This window comes from Hordeum vulgare, chromosome 3H (genome assembly GCF_904849725.1).
Source record: "Hordeum vulgare subsp. vulgare chromosome 3H, MorexV3_pseudomolecules_assembly, whole genome shotgun sequence".
In the NCBI taxonomy this organism is placed as follows: Eukaryota; Viridiplantae; Streptophyta; class Magnoliopsida; order Poales; family Poaceae; genus Hordeum; species Hordeum vulgare.
This window is the reverse complement of record NC_058520.1, coordinates 584,413,865-584,435,666: the sequence shown is the minus strand read 5'-3', so window position 1 is coordinate 584,435,666 and position 21,802 is coordinate 584,413,865. Positions and strand designations below refer to the sequence as shown.

Here is a 21,802-nt window from a genome sequence, read left to right as displayed (position 1 = left end):
GTGGGCGCGCGACGACAGTTTCACCCAGTTGTCATGTAACACTGGAAAAGACATGACAACTGACATGCGTGTGGGCATGGCACGAGTTCCATCACACGTCGGGTTGGCAGCCGCCAAGTCTGCATGTGTGAAATGGACGTGTGGGCGAACTGATAAATGCCCATACACCATCCCCTTCCTACGTGACATCAAAAATCTGTCAAAAATTACCAAGATTCGTACAAACACGCATGAACGACGATCCACACGTGTGGGCGAGTTATAAAATGACTACACGTGTGGGCGTTATCTTTTTCCAAAATATATTGCCAACTACAAGAAAATTAAGATTACCACTGAATACCAAAGACACCACTCACTCGACAGATTTCCATGGCAAGACGGATTCAACAAAGACCACCAAAAAAGGCTCCATGAGCTGTCCACACGATGCCATCCATATGGTAGTTACCACACAATCGAAGACACGTTAATGGGACCACACGCAACAAAACAACTTTTGTGTCAAAGGAGTAAGACGACTAAAAAGGTTCCATTGACTTTTTTTATACACTCCATCCGTTTTAAAATGTAGTGCATATAGGTTTTCAAAAAATAAAACTTTGCAATATTTGATCAAGTTTATAACAAATATATTTATATCTAGAATTCCAAATATATAAAATATGAAACTACATCTTAAGATAAGTCTAATGGCATATATATGTTTGACATTCTGTACATAATTGCTCTTCTCCACAAAACTGGTCAAAGTTGTTAAGGTTTGACTTTTCAAAATTTAGCTATGCATCACGTTATGAAACGGAGAAAGTATTCAAAACTTTGTGTCAAGATGTCATTCATTTGTACTGACTATTACAAGGTTCAAAATATCGGATATTAGGTTCATGTTGGTTTGGTTTTGACATATTCAATACTGGATATTGGGTGAAGAAGACCTACAAGAAAATGAATATTACAACCGAAACACCAAAGACGCCACTCACTCGACATATTCCCATGGCAAGACAAAGTCGACACACCACCAACAAAAATGCTCCACGAGCTGTTCACATGTGCCATCAATATTACAGGTACCACAAGCCCACACAATCCAAGCCAGCCACACGCAACAAGACAACTTTATGCAAAGATGAAGATTGCTAAAACGGACCTATGCTTTTCAGATTTAAAACTCACTTATGTAAAGTCGTCATTCATTTGTACCCATTACTACAAGGTTCTACTAGATTTTGGGAGTCCACAAGGTATCGCAAGGCCACATATGCGTATAATGGTTGTATGCATCAATTGATGCAGAACCCCGTGATTTTAATCTTATTTTCCAGAAAAGACCTACAATGTTTAAAATATCGGAGATAAGATTCGTATCAGTTTGGTCGCAACATGTTGGAGAATGATAAATCAAAGGATAAAAAAATATACCTGGATTCTTTCTATAACTCCTGATAAAAATATATCCTCTTGTTTATTTAGAAACATGCACCATACCAATGCTCCATAATAAAAAATGTATTTAAAGATTATTAACCTGTTAATTAATAAACTATTTAAGAAAGATGCACAAAATTCTCACTCTTAGATTGAAAACTATTTTACATCATAGGCTGTGATACGCATCGACCTGAAATTTTCAAAAGATTCTTCGAGTCGCGAGCCATTCAACATGCTCATCGTGCAATTTCATAATTGCAAAAAGGACCCCTGTTGCACAAACATCCGACAACAATAGTCCTATTGCAAAAAATAAACATATGCATCTTGCGCAACAAAGAGCCTTGCATCAATTGCACCAAGAACCCGTCGGCAACTCTAACAAGACCTTTGTTGTCAAAAGAAGCACCTTTGATCTCCTTGTCGCTGTCTACATCGCTTGATTTCGATGAGTACCGACGGTGCGCGACATGCTCCCCAAGGTCACCTCACTCAGCTCCTTGCTGCACTCCGGCCAGATGCCGCCGGAGCAGCTGCTCCAGCGTCGTCCGTACGAACACTTTGCCTCGCCCGTCTACGTGTGCCGTTAGTCGACGCCGATAAGCCAACTCAACCGCCCAGCCACCAATTCTCCTTCCATCTCCTGCACCATGCCTCCCTCTTGAGTCGGCGTCTCCTCCAGATTGGCCATGGCGCCACACCGAGTTTGCAAAGCCATGGGGTTCCCGGCTCCCCAACACGATCATGCCTCTTCCACCTTGCAACCCCTGACTCTTCCACCGATTCTTGCTCTTGAGGAATCCAGACGTCACTGCCCCTACCCTAGGTTGAGCCACTACCTTCCCTTCGCAAGTCCACAACAAAACAAGTTGTTATAGTGAAAAGATTGCCACATAGGCTTATTTGCAAACGCAAACTATGGAATAGGTTGCTTCCAAGCAGTCTGATCAAAATGAGACTCGATGCCCACAACATGCGACGTTACCAGTTGGATGATGCAAAGTGTTTTTGATACATTATATATGTGTTAATACAAAACATCATGAACTGCTTTTGATAATATGATGAAATGGTAAATGCATAATCTTATTTTTAAAGCTTAGACATAAATAATTACCGTGATTTATCGATCCATATCAATGGGCATATAAATATACTGGCCATATTGGCTAACATTTTGGACTACATCTGATGATGCATGTGAAAAAAAATGATATATTATATCTATATTAGTAGACCCCCAGAATGATGCGTCGACCCGTATATCCGTTGCATTGGCCTATATTTAGATTACATGCACTTTGCATTTGGTGAAAAAATCTCTTTAATCACATGTCTGCATAAACACAAGGGAGCACCTTGCACCCTCGGACATAAAAGGCTTTTGCCAATTCATAATCCAGTATGGGGATAATGAGACTTTTCTCAGATGGGATGACTATATCTCGCTTACCGCGAGTTGTATCGTACGCCCACATGAAGAAAATTCTTGTGGAGTTTTAGCTAGGTCGGACCACTTCTCCTCGCTTGCTTCGGGATCTATCGCTCACTCACTGTATTGGTTTTGTCCAGGTTTTTTCTTGGGTTTCTTTTGATTTTTATTTTCTTTGATGTTTTTCTTTGTTTATTCAATCATTTCTTTTTGTGATTTTCCCTTCATTTTTTCATTTTCTTTGTTTCTTTCTTGCTTTCCACTGTTCTTCGCATTTATTTTGTTTGTTTGTTTTTCTTTTTTGGGTCTTTATTGGGATTCTTTATTTTTCTTTGTACATTTTTATTATCCATCAGGAACATTTTTTATATTCATAATTAACATTTTCAAGTACATAATTACCATTTTGTTGAAAACTTATATTGCTTCAACATCCAGTTTTATCCATACATATTGTAAATGCATGATTAACATTTTTCAAAACATGTACTTTTTATATTTATTTTATCATAAACATTTTACAATTTTTATAAATCAGATAATTATATATATGCAATTTCTTTTTAAAAATACAGGATTAACATTTTGATTGCATGTATTTAGTTATTTCCACATTTTTCATACACATTGTGCATTTTTTATATATATCAAAAACATTTATTATACACGTTTAACATTTTCTAGATACATGATTAATATTTCAAAAATTATATTTGTATGTCTAATTTTTTCCATAGACACGGTACATTTTGTGTATACATAGGGATAAAAAAATTTACACATTTAACCCTTTCAAAATATGTGATTAATATATTTAAAAACTCATAATTTTATGACTTATTTTTCATACACATTTTTCGTATACATCAGAAACATTTTTTCTACACACTTTTATCTTTTTCAAATGCATGATTAAATTTTTTTAAATGTTTTTATTTATATTTAGATTATTTGGAAGGACTAACAACAAATAAAAAAGAAAGAAAAAAAAGGAAAAACATGGTTGTGTATTGTGGCCTCCCGCGCACTCGGCCTTCATCATCCCATGATCGCCTTGGCAGTAAGTGGCTAAGAGCTGGTTCTTCTCACTCATGTATGTGCTTAGTCATGAGGAGTTCACATGGATGACATTGAATTTGTGGGGGATATGGTATGCAAGGAGAAAAGTCGTTCGCGAAGGCATAAATCAAAGCCCCTATGAAACTCCTGAATCTTGCTTCACCGATCTGTTTTTTCCCTAGATCTTCACGTGATATTTGTTACCGAAGGTTTGCTGCAAACTTTATTTATGAGTTGGATCAACTTTTTGCAATACCTGAGCCTACAACACGGGATGGGTCTACATGCAATAATGGGCAACGATGCTAGATCCCGCCCGATGAGAGACTAGTGCCGGACTTTTAGTACATCACAATGTAGGTACCGCAACAACCATTTGTCGTGATCAAAGATGGTTCCTATCTTGCAGGGCCGGGCCGGCAAAATCCGAGGCCCTGTTCCAAACTATAAAAAAGGCCCTACTTACACTAAAAAAGTACATTAATAAAGGTTAATTACAAGATATCATCAATAGTACTAGACCCGATGTTATCATAATTTTCTTCGGCCTCAACATTGTTTTTTGTCTATGCCTAGCCACCTCTAGGGCTAGGATAATTGACAACAATATTGTCACATGCATGATCTCGATCATGTGACTAATTATCAGAGGACACTTGTGATTTTTCATAACGAATTATCCATACCTCCAGGCTATGTTAAATCCTTGATTATTTTTTTGTTTCTTCCTAAGCTTTTGGAAACAAAATTCATATTGTCTATATGAAGACATGACTTGGATCTTGCAGTACTAGACGCCTAATAGACGAGAAGAACAAACTTAGCTACGAGATTTTACTAAAAGTAAATAGCTTGCGCAAATCAAAAATCACATCAAGGCCTAAGAACTTGGAGATCTGAGGATGGCTTGAACGTTCCTTGCTTTCATATACTACCTGCTGGTTGGGCTACCGTTCATCAATGAGACCCGATGAAAGTATTCTAGTCAAACTGAGAACAAATAAGACCTAGAAAGGACCCGCGATAAAAAGAGACATACATATGATATTCTTGCTCGGACGCCTGGTCTTGCCCTCCTGAGACGGTGAAGACAGAAGCAAGGAGCCAAGGAGGAGCCCTAACCGGACAGCTGCGGCGTCCATGGCCGCCAGATGATAAGATAAGAGATTCGTCAGCGCGTTGCTTCGGTGGCTTCGTTGTTCCCTCGTTCGCATCGATCGATCAATGGAGGCATACGTCCCGCCCGATCGGGCTGCTTCAGGCGTGTCGGATGCTAGACAACAGAGGTCCAACTGGAAGTGTAAAAAAGGCCCATCTAAATTCTACGAAGAAGCCTATATATGCAAGTACTGCTGGGTATGAACTCTGGGGCCCTGTGCGCTGGCACAGGTTGCACACCCCTGTGCCCGGGCCTGCTATCTTGCTAGGTCAGGCGCTTCTCTTCCTCATGGGCGTCATATTTGGTTGGGGCACTTCAAGTGGCCCAGTGGCTTCTCGCAGTATGTGAGACATGGGCGCGCCCAGGGTTTCCTATTTGGCGCGTACCCCGGCGTGCCCTTTCTTAAAAGTCAAAAAAGAGAGGACAACGGTTAGTGGGCCAGCGGTCGTATCTGGTCCAGTCAATTCATGGCCAGGGCCCTAGTTAGAACTTTGCTGGCCCAGTATAACAACCCGTCCGGCCCGATATGAACCAAGCAAGCCGAGGCTATCCTGCTTCCCGAAACCCTAGCCGACGGACCCCCCTTATATACCGCACGCTCTCGTTTCCCTTTCCTCGGCCTCCATGTCCCAGGTTTGTTCGTCAGCCGGCAGCTTGTTCTGAAATCTTCCGTTCTTTCCTCTCCCGTCTTTATTTTTCTTGATTGATCTGCTCCCAGGCTGTGATGATCAAAAAACCTACCTATTTTCTGAGGGATCTCGATCGATGCCCCCTGCAGAGAAACCAACTATTTCTTCTGAGCCTCTCGTTCAAGATCCGCGCAATTTCTTCCCTGTTTCTTGTTTTTTTTTTTGCGTTTGATCATTTTCTTTGGTATCGGATTGGGAAAGGGAAGATGTGTTCTGTTGATGTGATGATAATCTTTCGCAGAAAATCATGTTTACTGTTGACCAAACTACAGACTACAATTATCTGATCAACTCATGATTCTCTGTTAACCGATCTGTTCATTTTTTCTTCTTTCTCTGAATCTTCGTCTGATGTCTTTTCTTGGTATCTTGAATTTCTCCGGTTATTTTCTGCCATCCGTGCACAACAAGCCGATGCTCTGGATGAGAAGAGGAAGGAAGCATGGTAATGTGCACGGAGATGGACTGAATTGGTCTGCATGTCTGCTCGTCCTGACGCCTTCGGGCTTTGATCTCGCGGGCCTGGATTTGACCCACACTATCGCTTACCACATAAACATCGCTTGATTGTCAGTAAGTGCCTCCATTAATCTGTCGGTAGTCGATTTCTCAGTAGCTCTGTAGATCTGTACGGCGTTGTCAATGGAGCAAACTGCTTGTCAAGTGGCATCTGTTCGTCTAGGCTCGGTGGCTAATTAGCCAGTTACACACCGCAGCCACTGCCATGGCAGCACTATCTGTGTGAATGGTCAGTAAGCCCACCTACATCTACTTGATTTGTTGTGCCAATTGAAGTGACGACTCTTTCTAGTGCTCACTTCTTTGATACACCAACTCACAGTCGCAGAACTGAAGAACTACTCCACTTGAATGTACAAATCTAGTTACAGTCACAATCTAGTACACTTTTGTTTTTGATTGGATTCAATGTTCACTTTACAACTTAGTAAGGCAATAAATTAGAGTCTCTGGTGCGCTTCTTGGTAGCGTAATTCAGCGCTGTACGTTGCCGAGATGAATCTTTGGGCTAAGATTCTGGCACAAGCCATTCTTTGAGATGGCTTTTGCATTCAACTTGTCCGTACATATGTTATCCCTTAACTGAATTTTGTTTCGATAGGAGTATTAGGGATGCCATGAGGTATCTGATGCTTGGTCTTCTGTCATGGCCTTGTTTCTCGTTTGATTGGCAGACAGCGAGAAGGAAACGGTTTTTTGCGACACTGGCTGCTCTCATACCAGGAGCTTTCTGTTACTATACCCCCGTTTACACCTATCTACTGTATTTATCTTTCTGCAGCCGGTTTCTGTGTGTGATAAATTAGTGATTATCAACTTTTATTAGGTGTCTCATGATGCCGTGTTTTATTAAACTGTGCTTATTCGGCATCTAAACTCATGTTTTTGTATATCTACACACTCTAATTTTTTTGGCTGGTTCTCTCTGTGATGATGAAAACAGATGACGAGTCTGATGTAATCCATTCTATTAAACCATGTGGACAATCGAGGCATTTGTCTGAGAGAGAATTTATTCGTTTATTTGTTATTTTTCTGTTTTGAAATATGACTGTTGTTGACATTAAGACAGACAGCTTGTGATCTGTTTGATGATAATTTTCTTATTCTGAATGTTTAGTACTCCCTCCCTTTCGGTTTATGAGTCATCTTACGAAAATCAAATAATCCCAAAACACTTAGGCACGTTGCATTAACTTTTATCTCGTTTTTTGTTTTTTGACATGAATTAAGGAATCAACCAATAAGAGAGTATGTTTTTAATGACTTGAGACTAACTAGCACGATATGCAGTGGTCAGTTCATTTCATGCGATGGTATTAAGTAGCAAAATAACATTAATTTTCTTGTTTTCCTCTCCATCTTGGTCATGGTGCACAACCTAAGATGACCTATACACCGTGACGGAGGGAGTAAGTATAGTTGTCATATGGATGCAGTATAGTTGTCTTGTCTAGAATTATTAGAAACTCCTACACCACTTTTTGTTTGCTGTGGGAAGTGATGTTATCATATCCATACCACGTTTCTGCATGATGATCTATTGTTTTCTTCCTTTGATTATATGGACATGAGTGTACTTTCCTCAAATTATCAACTATGACTATATTTTGTGCAAATGTATCAGTCTTCCAAGCCATAAATCTGATCCAACTTTTATGTTTTACTATTGTCTTCTGGTTAATATTTTGAGTGCCCGTCAGGTTTCCTTAGTTGAAACCAGAAATCAACTCAGCGTAAAGCTCTATCTAAATCAGTAATGCTCTTTGGTAGTCCTTTTTTCATGTTTTCGTTTGATTCGTTCTAAAACTTCTGAAGCTAATAATTACAGTCCCTGTTGCACTTATTAATAGCGTAATTTAGTGGTGCATGTTTGCGGAAGAATATTTTGGGCTAATACTCTGTAACAAGCCATTCTTCAAGATTGCTTTTGCATTCAACTTGTCCCTACATATCCTAGCATTGATCTGAATTTTGTTTTGATATGGGAATTAGTTATGCCATGAGGTATCTGATGCTTGGTCTTTTTTAATGGCCTTGTTTCTCGTTAGATTGGCATACAGGGAGAAGGAAACGGGTTTTTGCGACAACTGCTCTCATTCCAGGAGCTTTCTGTTACTATACCCCCGTTTACATCAGTCAGTTTGGTTATTTTGTTCTCAGTGATGATTAACACTGATTAGATGTCCGATTCAATCCATTCTATTAAATCATGGGGACAAAATGAGGCATTTGTCTGAGAGAACATCTTACCACCACTTTTGCTGTTGAAAACACAATTTTTATCTTCACATTTCTTCTTTTCTTAATTGTATTTTTTTAGTTCTCTCTGATGGAGAACAGATGACGAGTCTGATGTAAGCCATTTTATTAAACCATGTGGACAATTGAGGCATTTTCTGAGAGAGCATATCCTTCCACTTTTCCCTACGAACCTCTTTAACAGACAAAATAAAGAGTTCACACTCCACACTTGTACATCAGTTTTGCACAGGTCTAACAGGAGCTTGTGCATGATTCTGTTCACACAAAGTAGTAGAGCAAATAAAATGGATACAGCATGAGAAAATAGCCTAGGCCGAGGAGGAAATCAGTATTCCAAATAAAATGGATCCCGTATATTACAAAGCATATATTACAAAAAATATATTATTAAAGTAAACTAGTCTGAGGAGGAAATCAGCATTGATCCGTTGATAGCCATTTCCTCCAAGGACTTCCCTTTCCCTGCACCAAATCCGCTACTCTGTAAGGCTGCACGCAATGGTAGTATTATAGGTAGGACTACCTCCGTCATTATTTATAGGGCATGGCATGCCCGCGTGTACTTAGGTCGTCAATTTAACTTATATAAAATATTTTGTTTAATATAAAAAATATATTATTAAAAAATAGAACATTTAAATTTTTTAATAATATATTTTTCTAATATATGCTTAACAATAGTTTTGTCAAATTAATGACCTAGATACACGTTGAGTATCATATTAAATGATGTGCTACTATGTGTCTTGCATGATAATGAATAAACTACCTTCTGATACTAATATGTGATACTATGCATTACGGATGTGGTATAAGACACTAGTATCATATGCATGATACTAATATATGATAGTATCCATTACAACCAGCCTAAACATGAGAATGATCTGTAGAGGAGCCAAATTCAGGTGATTGGAGGTTTGCCAGGCAAGAGATCAATCAGGTTAATGGCAATTGAGCATCACATTTCTTTCATTTGAAAGTGGGTATTCATGAATCAGGAATAAATTTTTGCTGCATGCACGTGCTTTTTGAAAGATGTGGGGCGGTGGAGGCATGGCGGCGTTGTGTGGTCGTGATGGCCAGCGAGGCAATGATGTGGGGCTGATTGGTGGGGGCCGGAGAGTTGGTGGGGCAGCGTTGGGTGCGGCGTGGAAGCGGGGCGTAGACGGGCCTTGGGGCAATGGGGTGGCGCCTTGGATGCAGGGCCACGGAACATAGGCTTGGGGAACGGTGAGGTGGTGGGGCAGCGTGGGGGTGACGGGGGATGGCGTGGCTGTTGGGAAGAGGCGTGGGTGCGTGGCGGCGTGGAGGCTGGGCATGTGCGGTGGCTGGTGCGGATGCAAAGACGTGTGCGACGAGTGGGTTAGCGTTTTGTTAACGAAGAGTGTCTCGTTAACAACATATTTAGTGTATTGATGATATAATTAGACGAGTGGCATCATTGGTCCTCGAACTATTTTAGAAGTGTCACGTCGGGCCTCAAACTATGAAAATCATTATCTAGGTCCTCCAAATTCAAATGTGTGTCATCTAGGTCCAAAAACTATTTGAAAGTATCACTTTGGTTCTTTCAACTATTTCAAAGGTGACACATACATAATAATTGCACTTCAAGGATTTTCAGGACCTAGATAACACTTTTCAATTATTATGTAGGTCCTAAACCCTAAACCCTAGATAACACTTTTCGTCCGAATCAAGGGCCTGCATCAGCAGAGACACGAAGGGCTACACAACCGGCTCTAGGGCCTGCACCGGCATGCTCGTGACACCGGTGACTCTGATGTCCGTGGTCATGTTGATTTGCGTGTGGACGCCTCTTCAAATGGACCCGTTCTCCTCCCTATATCTATATTTAGAAAATCAACAATGAAAGAAAGAATAGTTGCATCATTTGCTTTTCTCTCTAATATCATTTTTAGATTTTAATGTGTGTACAAAATCTATACTTTCCTCAAATTAATATGTCAGGTCCTCCTTTTCTAAGGTTTTTTTTGTTTCAGTTGGGTCATACTAGATTTGTTGCACAAATCGTTTGCTTTCAAGAAGATTGATGACGGAAATCACACTTTGATATTTGTTGCATTTGGGTTGAAAACACTTCGAATTCTGAAAATCGTGTGTGCATTCAGCATAAAGTGTCAAAATATTCTCCAGCAAAAGATCGTAAAGAGGCGTCGCTCTCCTCTAGCGACACAGTAGAAACCCTACCGAGATATGCCATCCGCCCTCCTCTCACCATTGTTCCTCGTCGTGCTGTCATCGGAGGGGTGCGGGCAAAGCCGCGCGTGCGCAAGGAAGGTGGCGGGGGGGGGGGGGGGGGGGGCATCTGGTACCTCGCTTTGGTTGGCCCTCTATAGACCTCTCGGTAGATGGTGAGGCGAACTGGACCAGTGTTGAGGGACAGTCCGATGGTCGGCGTTGCTCGAGGGTCGACAGTCCTCTCGCAGCACGGGGCGTTTCATGGTGGTGGCCGCCGCAATGACTCGTGGGAGGGAGGATCTAGGGCCTGACTGCCCATGTCCCAGGTAGGATTGGCGGTGTCTTACCGCCTTCGGTCGTGGGATCATTATGGACGGGTAGACGTTGCGTACATGATGCAGGAGAGGAAGTAGATGGAGGGCAGCGCGGAAGCCATGCCCGAAAGGTATGCTCGCTCCGGTGGCAAACAATGGTAATAGCAAACATTTTAAAAAGGAACAAAATAAAAAAAGAAAAGTTTTTGAAAATACAAAAAATTTCTTGATTATTCAGAACATTTTAAAATAGTTTTGAATTGCAGGAACACAAATATTTTGAACGCAAGAACATTTTTGAAAATTTCTCAACATTTTTTGAAATACGAACATTTATAAATTTTAAAAATATCAAAATTTTGGACACGTTGTTTTGAAAGCTTTAACATTTTTCTGAAAAATTGGACACGTCCTCGTCAAACAAAAGTAATAGGAAGACACGAACAATGTTGAAAATTTGGAAACGTAGTTTTGAAAGCGTGAACATTTTTTAGTAAGGGCGAATTGTTTTGAAAAACTGGAAAAGTTGTTTTGAAAGCGCAGACATTTTTCAGAAAGACGAACATATTTTTTCAAATTGCGACATTATGCTGACGAGAACATTTTTTGAAATAGACAAACAGTTTTTTGAAAACACAGACTTTTTTTAAAACGAGGACAAATAGACATTAAAAAAATAAAAAGTATAAAATTAAAAGTAGAAACAAAAAAGAAAAAAAAGAACCAGCGAACTTGGTTGCTCGGCTTGAAGTAATCAGCAAACTACACGGGCCTAGACTTTTCCCCACACGCGTAGCGCAACCAACCCTGACCCGTTGTGTGAAAAAATAATCCCGGTAATCCTTTGCAATCCCGGTTTACCAAACAATTTCATGGTTCTATTTAGATCGGAAATGCATAATTCAGGATACAATCGACAGGGATTTCTACGAGCTCAGGGTTTAAAATTGGACTTTTTTCCTTCCCGATTTGGTTGAATCGGCTGGTGCGCTACGAGATGCAACTCCTCCCGTGACGGTGGTTGACCTGCTCGAGAAACTTTGGTGGACTTGGGGTTCTACGATCTTGGGTTGGGAGAAATTCCTGCTTCGTGCTGATCTGACATCCTCCTTTGTGCAGGGGAAACCCTTGGTCTAGTATTCAAACCAGGCGGTGGCGGCGTCTTGACGTCGTTCCCTTTTTTACCCCCAGGGGCGTGACTTGAGTCGGTGTCGGGCTACTGCCCTCGTCGTGGGTATCCAGGGCACAATGTAGACCATTGTCGGCGCTCCCTCGACGAAACCTCGTCTCCATTCAAGCCCTGCCTTTCACTCCGTTGGTCTATGTTGTCCTCGAGTCTTGGTTTTGTTATAGGGCTCTCCGGCGTTGGTTGTGATGCGGTTCAGTGCTCTATGTCTTGCCTCATTGTGGTTGGCATGAGGCTTGACTAGGTGTGGCATGTTTCGTTGTAGGTGTGTGGTGATATGTGATGGGTTGGCGCTGGAATGGCCGTGCTGCATGTGGCTTCTTTCTCGTTTTATGCGTATTCTGGAAAAGATCGTGAAATGGCCATCAACACCGTCATGGAAGAACATCAGGTGCTCCGATAACGCATCATCTTAGGTGCTTCGGATACATCTCGGTCCTTTGACCATGATACAGCGGGCAATATTCTTGAAATGTGGGTCCAAGTGTCATTTCAGAAATGTTTGTGGGTTTTCAGCAAAACTCACATCCACCAAATGATGTCCATATTCTCCCTCGCCATCATGTGCCAATCAATAAACAGAATATTTTTAAAGGAATCACGGACATATTGTAAGGTTGACTGATGACTCCATCAACCGCCGTATCCAAATCTGCTTTTGCTTGCTTTTACTGAAAACCGATTGCCATGTGCCCATGGTATCACCCTCGGCAAAGATATCTGCAAGCAGGAGCCGCTCGCCGCCGGTAGCATAGCCATTCGATCTCTTGCCCGAGGTGAAACCCGATGGAGGGGAGCAGCGGCGGCAAGCACTTCATCCTCGTCCACGGCCTTTGCCACGGCGCGTGGTGCTGGTACAAGCTCGTGCCGATGCTCTGCGCCGCGGGGCACCGGGTCACCGCGCTCGACATGGCCGCGTGCGGCGCGCACCCGGCGCGCATGGACGAGGTGGCGTCCTTCGAGGACTACTCGCGGCCGCTGCTCGACGCCGTGGCCGCGGCGCCAGCCGGCGAGAGGCTGGTCTTGGTCGGGCACAGCCTCGGCGGGATCAACATCGCGCTCGCCATGGAGAGGTTCCCGCGCAAGGTCGCCGCCGCCGTGTTCCTCGTCGCGTCCATGCCGTGCGTCGGCAGGCACATGGGCGTCACCACGGAGGAGGTGAGTAATTCTTCCGTGTTAGAAATTTTTCCGCAGCTCAGAGGCCAGAGGAGGTGCATCGTAATCGATCGATTTGTGACCATGCTGATTTCGCGCGATTCTGGCTAGATCATGAGACAGATCAAGCCGGATTTCTTCATGGACATGAAGAGGATGCTTCTGAACACGAGCAAGGGCCCTCGACCTGCACTCGTGTTTGGCCCGAAATTACTGGCAGCAAAACTGTACGATCGAAGCTCAGCAGAGGTGATAGCAAGAATCCATTCTTTCCCGTCACAAATGTTTATGATGCTGACAATGGTTTTACCTACGGCATGCAGGATCAGACGCTGGCTACGATGCTGGTGAGACCGGGGTGCCAGTTCTTGGATGACCCGACGATGAAGGACGAGGCTCTGCTCACCGACGACAACTACGGGTCGGTGAAGAAGGTATATGTGGTGGCCATGGCCGACGCCTCAAACACCGAGGAGATGCAGCGCTGGATGGTCGATCTGAGCCCTGGCACGGAGGTCGAGGAGATCGCCGGAGCTGACCACATGGTCATGTGTTCGAAACCGAGGGAACTCTGTGGTGTACTGCTTCGGATAGCTGACAAGTATGAATGAATTGATTGTCCATAAAGTTGAGAGACTTGTACAACTGTACATCTTAGCTATGAAGAGGCTGGTTGTAATGCTTAAACCGTTGAAGTAATAAAAACCCTTTATATATAAAAAGTCGATGCGTAGGATATCTGATCGTCGATCACCTGTCACGATCTTTTCTCATCTCTAGGATATCTGATCGTCGATAACCTCTCACGATCCATGCAAAGCTCTGTTGGATCCAACAAACCTTAACAGGTCCCCATTTTGTTTTCCAACATATGTAAAAGTGATAATTTGAAAGCGGATAGGCTTTCTCTCGCTTATGGCGAGACTTTTTTTCAAGACAATCTCGCAAAGGTTATAGCAAGATGAAAGAACCCTTTGCCTTAGTCCCCCCCCCCTCCCCCCTGGTATATAGGAAGATCTTTAGTCCCGGTTTGTATAACCAACGGGACTAAATGGCTCCCTCTAGTACGGGTTTGTGATACAAACCGGGACTAAATGGGCTCGTGGGGCCCCAGCCTAATGCCCGCCTGCCACCATACCTTTAGTCCCAGTTTGTATCACATATCGGGACTATAGATACAAAATGAACCGTGACTAAAGATGCCCGTGCCATCGTTCGCTCCTAGCCGTTGGAAGGGCACTACTGCCCCCATTAGTCCCGTTCCGAAATTAAACCGGGACTAATGATCCAAACATAAGATCTGTTTTCTACCAGTGATAGTCAACGAGGAAGATATACCTAATCATCTACGATCACCGAAAGAGAAAGTATGCAACACGAAAGTCATGTGAAATTACGAGATGAAACTACGGGTCAAAGAAAATTCCAACGATTGACTGTGCAACAAATTTGACAAAATTCACCCAAGATAGCTTCAAACATGAACATGAAATTGAACATCTACGGTCAACCAAACTACGAGCCATTCACTTGAATGAAACTATAACATTGATGTGCATCCTTTCTTGCAGAGCTTATCTCGAATTGAAACACCATTGTTATTTTAAGGGACTAAAGAAAGGAGATTAGAGAAGGGGATTAATGGAGATAACATGACAAACCACATACATGGTGTGTACCGGCTCGCATCCTCTCAGGCAACCAGACCCACCAAGTGCAGTCGATGTGGCTGAACTCAGATCCACTCGTTGAAAACTGTCGATTCGGTCGTTCCTAGCGGACTTGGTTGAATAGTGCTTTAAGGTTCGTGTCATGTGGGCCAAACCAGTGACGAATCTAGAAAAAAATGAAGGGAGGGCTGAGCTGTCTGGATCGTGCAAATATGTGTTGGGTTGGGTTGACAAATGGTTTGTCTCAGTCTTGATACTAGTAGTAAAATCTGCAATTGTAGGGCTGGAAGGGGCCTTGAGCCTTTAAAGGGCCCTCAGTAGATTCGCCATTGGACCACCAAACAACCTATTATCTTTCGAGCTTTGTTGGCTTGCATGCATGCAACCAAACACATCTTAGGACAAGTATAATAAGGTATAATCAACAGGCTGTAAGGATTAAAATATTATATTTTTGCTGAGTTGGATGAGAGAGAAGGTAAGCCGACTGCAGATTAACAGTCAGCTGTAGTAGGGGCTCCAAGAAACATTGTGAGGATGTAAGGTGTCATGTATTAATAAAATAGTACTTCTTAGCAACATGTTATTATACTTGTTAACTGTTAGGTCGACTATATATAACATGGCAACTCCTTATAACCAGCAGTTGGCTATACTATTAACCATGATCTTAGGCTGCTTGCCTCTCCTTCCGTTCCTTGCGCCTCGTCTTGGAACAGTTCGACCATGACAAGTGGGACGTCCATTGCTCGAATCCCTTATGAGTTCCACGATTTGCACAGCGGTTCTACGACTAGCTAGTTTGTTGCTAACCATTTTATATGCACCAATTTATCTAGGTGTATGGGTTTTAAGATCCTCAACTACAAATTCATCGACATAATATAAATGTTGTTACAAATTCATAAGAAAAATAATAGACATGAGGATTTAACTCAATCTAAGAAAAGAACTATAAATAAATTTATTGCTCATACTAAAGCAATGAAAATTATTATAGGGAGTATAGTTATTTTTTCTATGTACAGTGTTGCATTTTTTTTATATGTACAGTGTCTCATTTGGGAGTTTGGCACAGGACCCGGCCAGACTTTGACGGCCTGGCCCTGGTTTGAATCAACCATGATATGCGTCACGCCAGTCAAACTCTAGCTTGCTGATCAAGTTGATCCTTGAATATATTACTGTCCAAAAACAAGTCGTCACATTTTTCTTGCGGCAGAAGAAGCTGATTGTGATAAGCCTCCGATCAAGACCAATTTGCGCTATAAATACCAGGCCGTCCTCCGTCTCTCTCAACCATCCAACACAACACAAGAAATGGAGAGCACTCAGAGAACCAGCGTGAGGAACCATTTCGTCCTGGTGCACGGCCTCTGCCACGGCGCGTGGTGTTGGTACAAGGTGGTCGCCGCCCTCGAGGCCGCGGGCCACCGCGTCACGGCGGTCGACCTCGCCGCGTCCGGCATGCACTCGGCGCGCGTCGACGAGGTGAACTCGTTTGAGGAGTACTCACGGCCGCTGCTCGACGCCGTGGCTACGGCGCCGGAGGGTGACGGCGAGCGGCTGATTCTGGTCGGGCATAGCCACGGCGGGCTCAGCTTGGCGCTAGCCCTGGAGAGGTTCCCCGGCAAGGTCGCCGCGGCCGTGTTCGCCGCCGCCGCGATGCCGTGCGTCGGGAAGCACATGGGCGTCACCACAGAGGAGGTATGGCAATTGTTTATGGTTTCCTTATTAATTCTCCGTTGACTCAAACTTCCACTCTTTATTTCAGTTTTCTGTATATGTGAAAAAATTGCTCCTTTTTTCTGTATATTTAATTACAATTACAATGCTTTGAATATGTAACTTTCACAACATAGTTGTTGTTCTAACATTTCTATATTGTATAATACTCGATAAAATTACAACGTGCTGAAAATAGCTTCCAAAATGAATATCTATACATGCATGATTTTCAAGTATAAAAATAAATGTTCAAAATGATACATGTAATCAATATGTAAATGTTTGAATGAAAGTTATGATGTTTTTGTTGGTGGAAGGTGTACGTCATGAAAGGGTGCTCTCCAGCTTTGCAACACCTATATTAATTCTACCTGTCATCTTCTCTTATGATTGATGCAATCAGTTCATGCGAAGAACATCATCACAAGGACTACTCATGGACTGCGAGATGCTGCCAATCAACAACAACCAAGGTGCTGGGGTTGCAATCAAAATGGGCCCAGACTTCTTAGCACACAAGTATTACCAGCAAAGTCCACCAAAGGTGCATGGCACAATTTAACATCCTCTTGATCTCCTATAATGAACTAATCTCAGCAACATGATACTGCCAAGAAAATATTGGCAAACAAATACTCCAAGGAAATCAAGTAACTCTTCACATTATCCACTTCTGTACAATCTAGCCATGCGTTGACTCACTGCTCAACAATGTTTTTGTAGGATTTGGCCCTGGCGAAAATGTTGGTGAGGCCTGGAAACCAGTTCCTGGATGATCCGGTGATGAAGGATGCATGCCTGCTCACCGCAGACAAATATGGGTCTGTGAAGAAGGTCTATGTGGTAGCCAAGGCTGATGGCTCCAGCACAGAGGAGATGCAGCGCTGGATGGTGACGCTAAGCCCTGGCACAGAGGTCGAGGAGATTGCTGGAGCTGACCATGCCATCATGAGCTCCAAGCACAAGGAGCTTTGTGATGTCTTGATCAAAATAGTCGATAACTTAAATATATAGTAAGTTGGGACAAAAGTGACGTATGTTTGAAATAAAATCATGTATCATGGATTTAATATATTTATTATCTCTGGATATGTGTGTACGATATAAATTTGTATGCTAGATGTATTCATATGTATGACATATATGTGTCTAGAAATCTACTACTACGTGTGTACATGCGTGTGCGCGCGTGTGCGTGTGCGTGCGTATGTGTGTGTGTGATTTCATCTAATAAACACTTAAGTTGTTTAATGATATTAAATCACCTGTAACAACCTCCACAACACAAATTATGTGGAAGGCAAGCAAGAATTTACTGATTGGTTAACGAACATCAATATCAATCAGTCTAAGATGTGGATGATACTGGGCGATTTTAACTTCATAAGTGGGCCAGACAATAGGAACAAGACTGGTGGTGATTATAGCAGTATGATACTATTTAACAACATCATCATTAACCTTGGCACCGTTGAGATCCTACTGAGATGGCAGATCATTCACATGGAGCAATATGCAAGATCAACCCATATTAGAAAAAACTTTACTGGCAAAGGCCCATGCCACATGCAGTTCTGCAACAGAGTCTTGTCTCTGTTTCCTTCTTCCAGCCCAAGGTGTATATACTTCTACTAATGTCGGTGTATAGGCAAAAGGAATTAAGTGCTTTTTTTAGAATTATTAAATGAGTGCTAGCTAGATAACACTTTGATGTTATGCGCAACCCCCATTTGAACTTTATACGCCTCTAAAATGCAGCTACTGGAGATGACCTATAAGTTAACTTTACGAGATAAATCATGTGATATCTTCTTCAGTACACATATATCGATACACTGGACGACCTTTTGCTAGAAATTACTCCAGCGTCTACTCACTCCATAACGTTCACATCACGAGTATAGAAGCTGGACTTTATTGCGATTGCACATGAACTCATATCAGTGAGACACCTTCCTTGATGTGTCGTTCACCACCCAGGTTTCCATCTGGCGCATCAGTTCCGTCTAAATCCACATCGGTCCCTGTGCGAACTTGCAGTACAACTTGTCATTTTGTCAAGAAGCCTAAAATAAATTGAACTTGCAGTATATATACCGGTCCTAGAGCATGAACATCCTATCTCTATGAACACCTGTGAGAAAGACTGAGCAAACACAATATCTTAAGATTTTATGAATTCACCACAAGCGCCTCATAGTTGATAAAAATGTCTCATCCTCATATAAAAATCATCATAAGCGTAAAATAAATTCAGAAAAATACGAACACCAATGTCAAATCTTTATGACAATAAAATGGAGCTAATGAAGATGCCCTACAAGATAAATTACGAGATAAACCAGATGATATCTTCTTGAGTACACATATGTCAAATACATTAATTGGACCATAATTTATAAATTTTTTTACTCCAGCATCCACTCACTCAATCACGAATTCACGATCACATGACGATTATAGAAACGGGACTATTGCAGGTGCATATATATGCACGCATCAGTGGAACACCTTCCTGGCTGTGTTGTTCACCACCCAGCTTTCCATCTCGCGCATCAGTTCCATCTGAATCCACATGGGTCCCTGGGCAAACTCGCAGTACAACTTGTTAAGAAGCAGAGCGTTGCGGAGCAAGAAGCTGGCAAGCATCCTCTGCGCTCTGCCGCCTTGGTAATGCACCAAGCTGATCCTTCTGACCCGGCTCCTCAGGCACGGCGCGATCCGCACGCTCGCCCTCAGAGCGTTGTCTAGGCTGTCGTACTGGTTGTAATGAAGGTTGTGAGCTTGGAGGAGCTCCATCCTTTTGCGGTCGTGGAAGTAGTGTGGTCCGTCATGGTGTGTTTCCGGAGGCGGTGGTTCGAAGAAGAGGGTCAGGTGCTCAAGGTTCGGCGCTCCCTCAAGAATTGTGTTTGTCGAGGCTACATGATGAACAGGGTCGTCGCGCAACACACGTCCGTGTAGCCGGAGGTAGCGGAGGCTCGGGAACAACGGAAGCTCCAGAAAGCAGGAGCCCATGCGAGCGGAGGACAGGTGCAGGTATTTCCCGAGGGTAAACCGTTGCAGGAAGGAACCGAGTGTGGCAAGCTGTTCCGGTGACGAAGCCTCGTCGACGCAGACCGCGCAAATGTCGACCTTGCAGGACGTGATGGACGGAAAACCGCCGCCGCCGCCGCCCGGCAAGGCGAGGAACGAGCTGCCTGGGACGCCCCCACGGTACTCCAAAGATCGAAGCTCTGACGGGTCGATGGTGACCGTGTGTAGCTTGTGGCAGCACCGGACGATAAGCCGGCGGAGACACGTGTTGTCGACGAGGTAGAGTGTGGTCACCGTGGCGCAGGCCTCGAGCGTCAAATCCGCCAGGACCTTGCACGCGGAGATGAGCCTCTGCACGTGCTCCTCCGCGTCGGGGACCTGGGTGAGGTGGAGAGCCCTGAGTGCCGGTAGGCTGATGGTCGCCGGCGGGCAGAGCCTGAAGGAGCCAAGAGAGAGTGACCGCAATGCGGTGGAGGAGAAGAGCTGCGTGCAAACGGTGTACAGTGGCGGCGGCAGCCGCCAGTATGGTGGAGGCCGCTCGTCGACGCTAGAGGCGACATCGTCGTTGTCGTCGATAGCCTCGGGGACAACGGGAGTCTCGTCTGAGCCAGCAGCGTGGTCCTCGTCTGAGCTAGGGACGTCGTGGTCGGGGTCAGGTCGGCGGCAGACGGGGGCGCTGCGGAGGCGGAGGTGGACGTGGAGCTCTGGGCCGGCATCCCTCAAGGCGCCGGCGACGCAGTGATTCAACGTGGAGGCGTCACCGGCGGTGCAACTTTCCAAGGAGACGCGGAGCACGCGCAGCGGCACCGATGCGGCGGTGGTGGCCGGACGCCAGGTACGGGTGTAGAGGGCCTTGGTGACGACGGTGTTGAAGGGCTGTGCCGGCCGGTGGGGGTCGTCGTATTCACCGTTCGGGTCGTAGTCTGGGATGGGCTTTTCCGGCTCCTCCAGGGAGACGGTGTGGACGCTTGCCAAGATGTAGCGCCACCGCGACGAAAGGGCGGCGGCGCGGCCGGCCTCCTTGGTGCCGAGGAAGGAGAGGATGTGGCCGAGCACGCCGTCCCGTAGCTTACTCAGGCGGTCCTCACGCCCCTGTCCGGCGATCTGCGGATGATCCATCGCGCGGCGTCGGCGTGCGATCTGCCAAGGTTTATGTCCTGCGTGGGACTAGGACAAGGTACTAATAACCGACGTACGTGGCCTTCCGATATGTATACGAGTTCGTGTAGAGATGGAATTGACACAAAGACACCTAGCACGTGTCAAAAAAGAAGAGTACGTACCTACGCGCATACAAGTCTTCAAGCAATGTACAAAAATATTGTACTTTAAGTTGTTTCTAGATGATGATATGATGGTTTTGCACGCGTGCCGGTTAGAACAAGAAATAATAACACACAAAAATCCTGAAATATATAAGGGACCCAGGGGAAGTATAAGGATATAACCATTTATAAGATAAAAAAAAAGCCTATGTAATTAGTGAGACACTAGCAAAAGAGACCATGCGTTGCAACGGGTGAAAAAAATACCATAGTCCCCTAACTCAGTAGCCATGAATCCAGACTCTAATAGGTTCACATTCATTATTTCAACACATGGCATCCCATCTGGATTGCCACTTATCCTTCTTCCCAACCTCGTCGACGGTGGCCTCAGTGTTCATACAATCATACCACGTTTGAATGTTGTCAATTCCGAGACGTCTCTCTCTGCATAAGATGATACATATATTATTTTTCTGTGAGGTTTGGCAAAACATGCATCCGTGTAGTGACGAAGCTTCATGGGGGCCAACCGGGACAATGCCCCCCCAACTCACTAAAAATCATGTGTATATAGCTTAGTATTAGGACTATTTTCCCGGCAAAAATCAACCAAAATCAATTATGTTTGTTCCCCACCCCATGCCCCCCCCCAAAAAAACTTGGGCTCAAGCTCTGCCACTGCATCC

General features: G+C 43.9%; 2 protein-coding genes, 7 non-coding genes and 1 pseudogene across 9 annotated transcripts; all 10 read left to right on the top strand.

The window, feature by feature from the left end:
• The first annotated feature begins 5,799 nt into the window (after window positions 1-5,799).
• On the top strand, window positions 5,800-5,888 carry LOC123445794. Its single transcript, XR_006631166.1, has one exon. It is a non-coding gene; the product is annotated as a small nucleolar RNA R41 (small nucleolar RNA).
• Window positions 5,889-5,987: 99 nt separating this feature from the next.
• LOC123445844 lies at window positions 5,988-6,066 on the top strand. The gene has a single exon (XR_006631205.1). It is a non-coding gene; the product is annotated as a small nucleolar RNA Z155 (small nucleolar RNA).
• Window positions 6,067-6,202: 136 nt separating this feature from the next.
• LOC123445861 lies at window positions 6,203-6,314 on the top strand. The gene has a single exon (XR_006631222.1). It is a non-coding gene; the product is annotated as a small nucleolar RNA snoR100 (small nucleolar RNA).
• A 588-nt stretch (window positions 6,315-6,902) lies between these two features.
• LOC123445857 lies at window positions 6,903-7,048 on the top strand. The gene has a single exon (XR_006631218.1). It is a non-coding gene; the product is annotated as a small nucleolar RNA F1/F2/snoR5a (small nucleolar RNA).
• Window positions 7,049-7,214: 166 nt separating this feature from the next.
• LOC123445876 lies at window positions 7,215-7,301 on the top strand. The gene has a single exon (XR_006631235.1). It is a non-coding gene; the product is annotated as a small nucleolar RNA SNOR75 (small nucleolar RNA).
• A 555-nt stretch (window positions 7,302-7,856) lies between these two features.
• LOC123445787 lies at window positions 7,857-7,945 on the top strand (annotated as a pseudogene).
• Window positions 7,946-8,449: 504 nt separating this feature from the next.
• LOC123445878 lies at window positions 8,450-8,537 on the top strand. The gene has a single exon (XR_006631237.1). It is a non-coding gene; the product is annotated as a small nucleolar RNA SNOR75 (small nucleolar RNA).
• Window positions 8,538-8,616: 79 nt separating this feature from the next.
• LOC123445879 lies at window positions 8,617-8,700 on the top strand. The gene has a single exon (XR_006631238.1). It is a non-coding gene; the product is annotated as a small nucleolar RNA SNOR75 (small nucleolar RNA).
• Window positions 8,701-12,900: 4,200 nt separating this feature from the next.
• LOC123445362 (probable esterase PIR7A) lies at window positions 12,901-14,133 on the top strand. Its single transcript, XM_045122333.1, has 3 exons — window positions 12,901-13,420; window positions 13,529-13,666; window positions 13,741-14,133. The coding sequence occupies exons 1-3, from the start codon at window positions 13,049-13,051 to the stop codon at window positions 14,026-14,028; spliced, it is 798 nt and encodes a 265-aa protein (XP_044978268.1). The 5' UTR covers window positions 12,901-13,048; the 3' UTR covers window positions 14,029-14,133.
• A 2,256-nt stretch (window positions 14,134-16,389) lies between these two features.
• On the top strand, window positions 16,390-17,975 carry LOC123440792 (esterase PIR7B-like). Its single transcript, XM_045117340.1, has 3 exons — window positions 16,390-16,794; window positions 17,219-17,359; window positions 17,539-17,975. Exons 1-3 carry the CDS (start codon window positions 16,408-16,410, stop codon window positions 17,827-17,829), a joined length of 819 nt encoding a protein of 272 aa, XP_044973275.1. The 5' UTR covers window positions 16,390-16,407; the 3' UTR covers window positions 17,830-17,975.
• The last annotated feature ends 3,827 nt before the right edge of the window (window positions 17,976-21,802 follow it).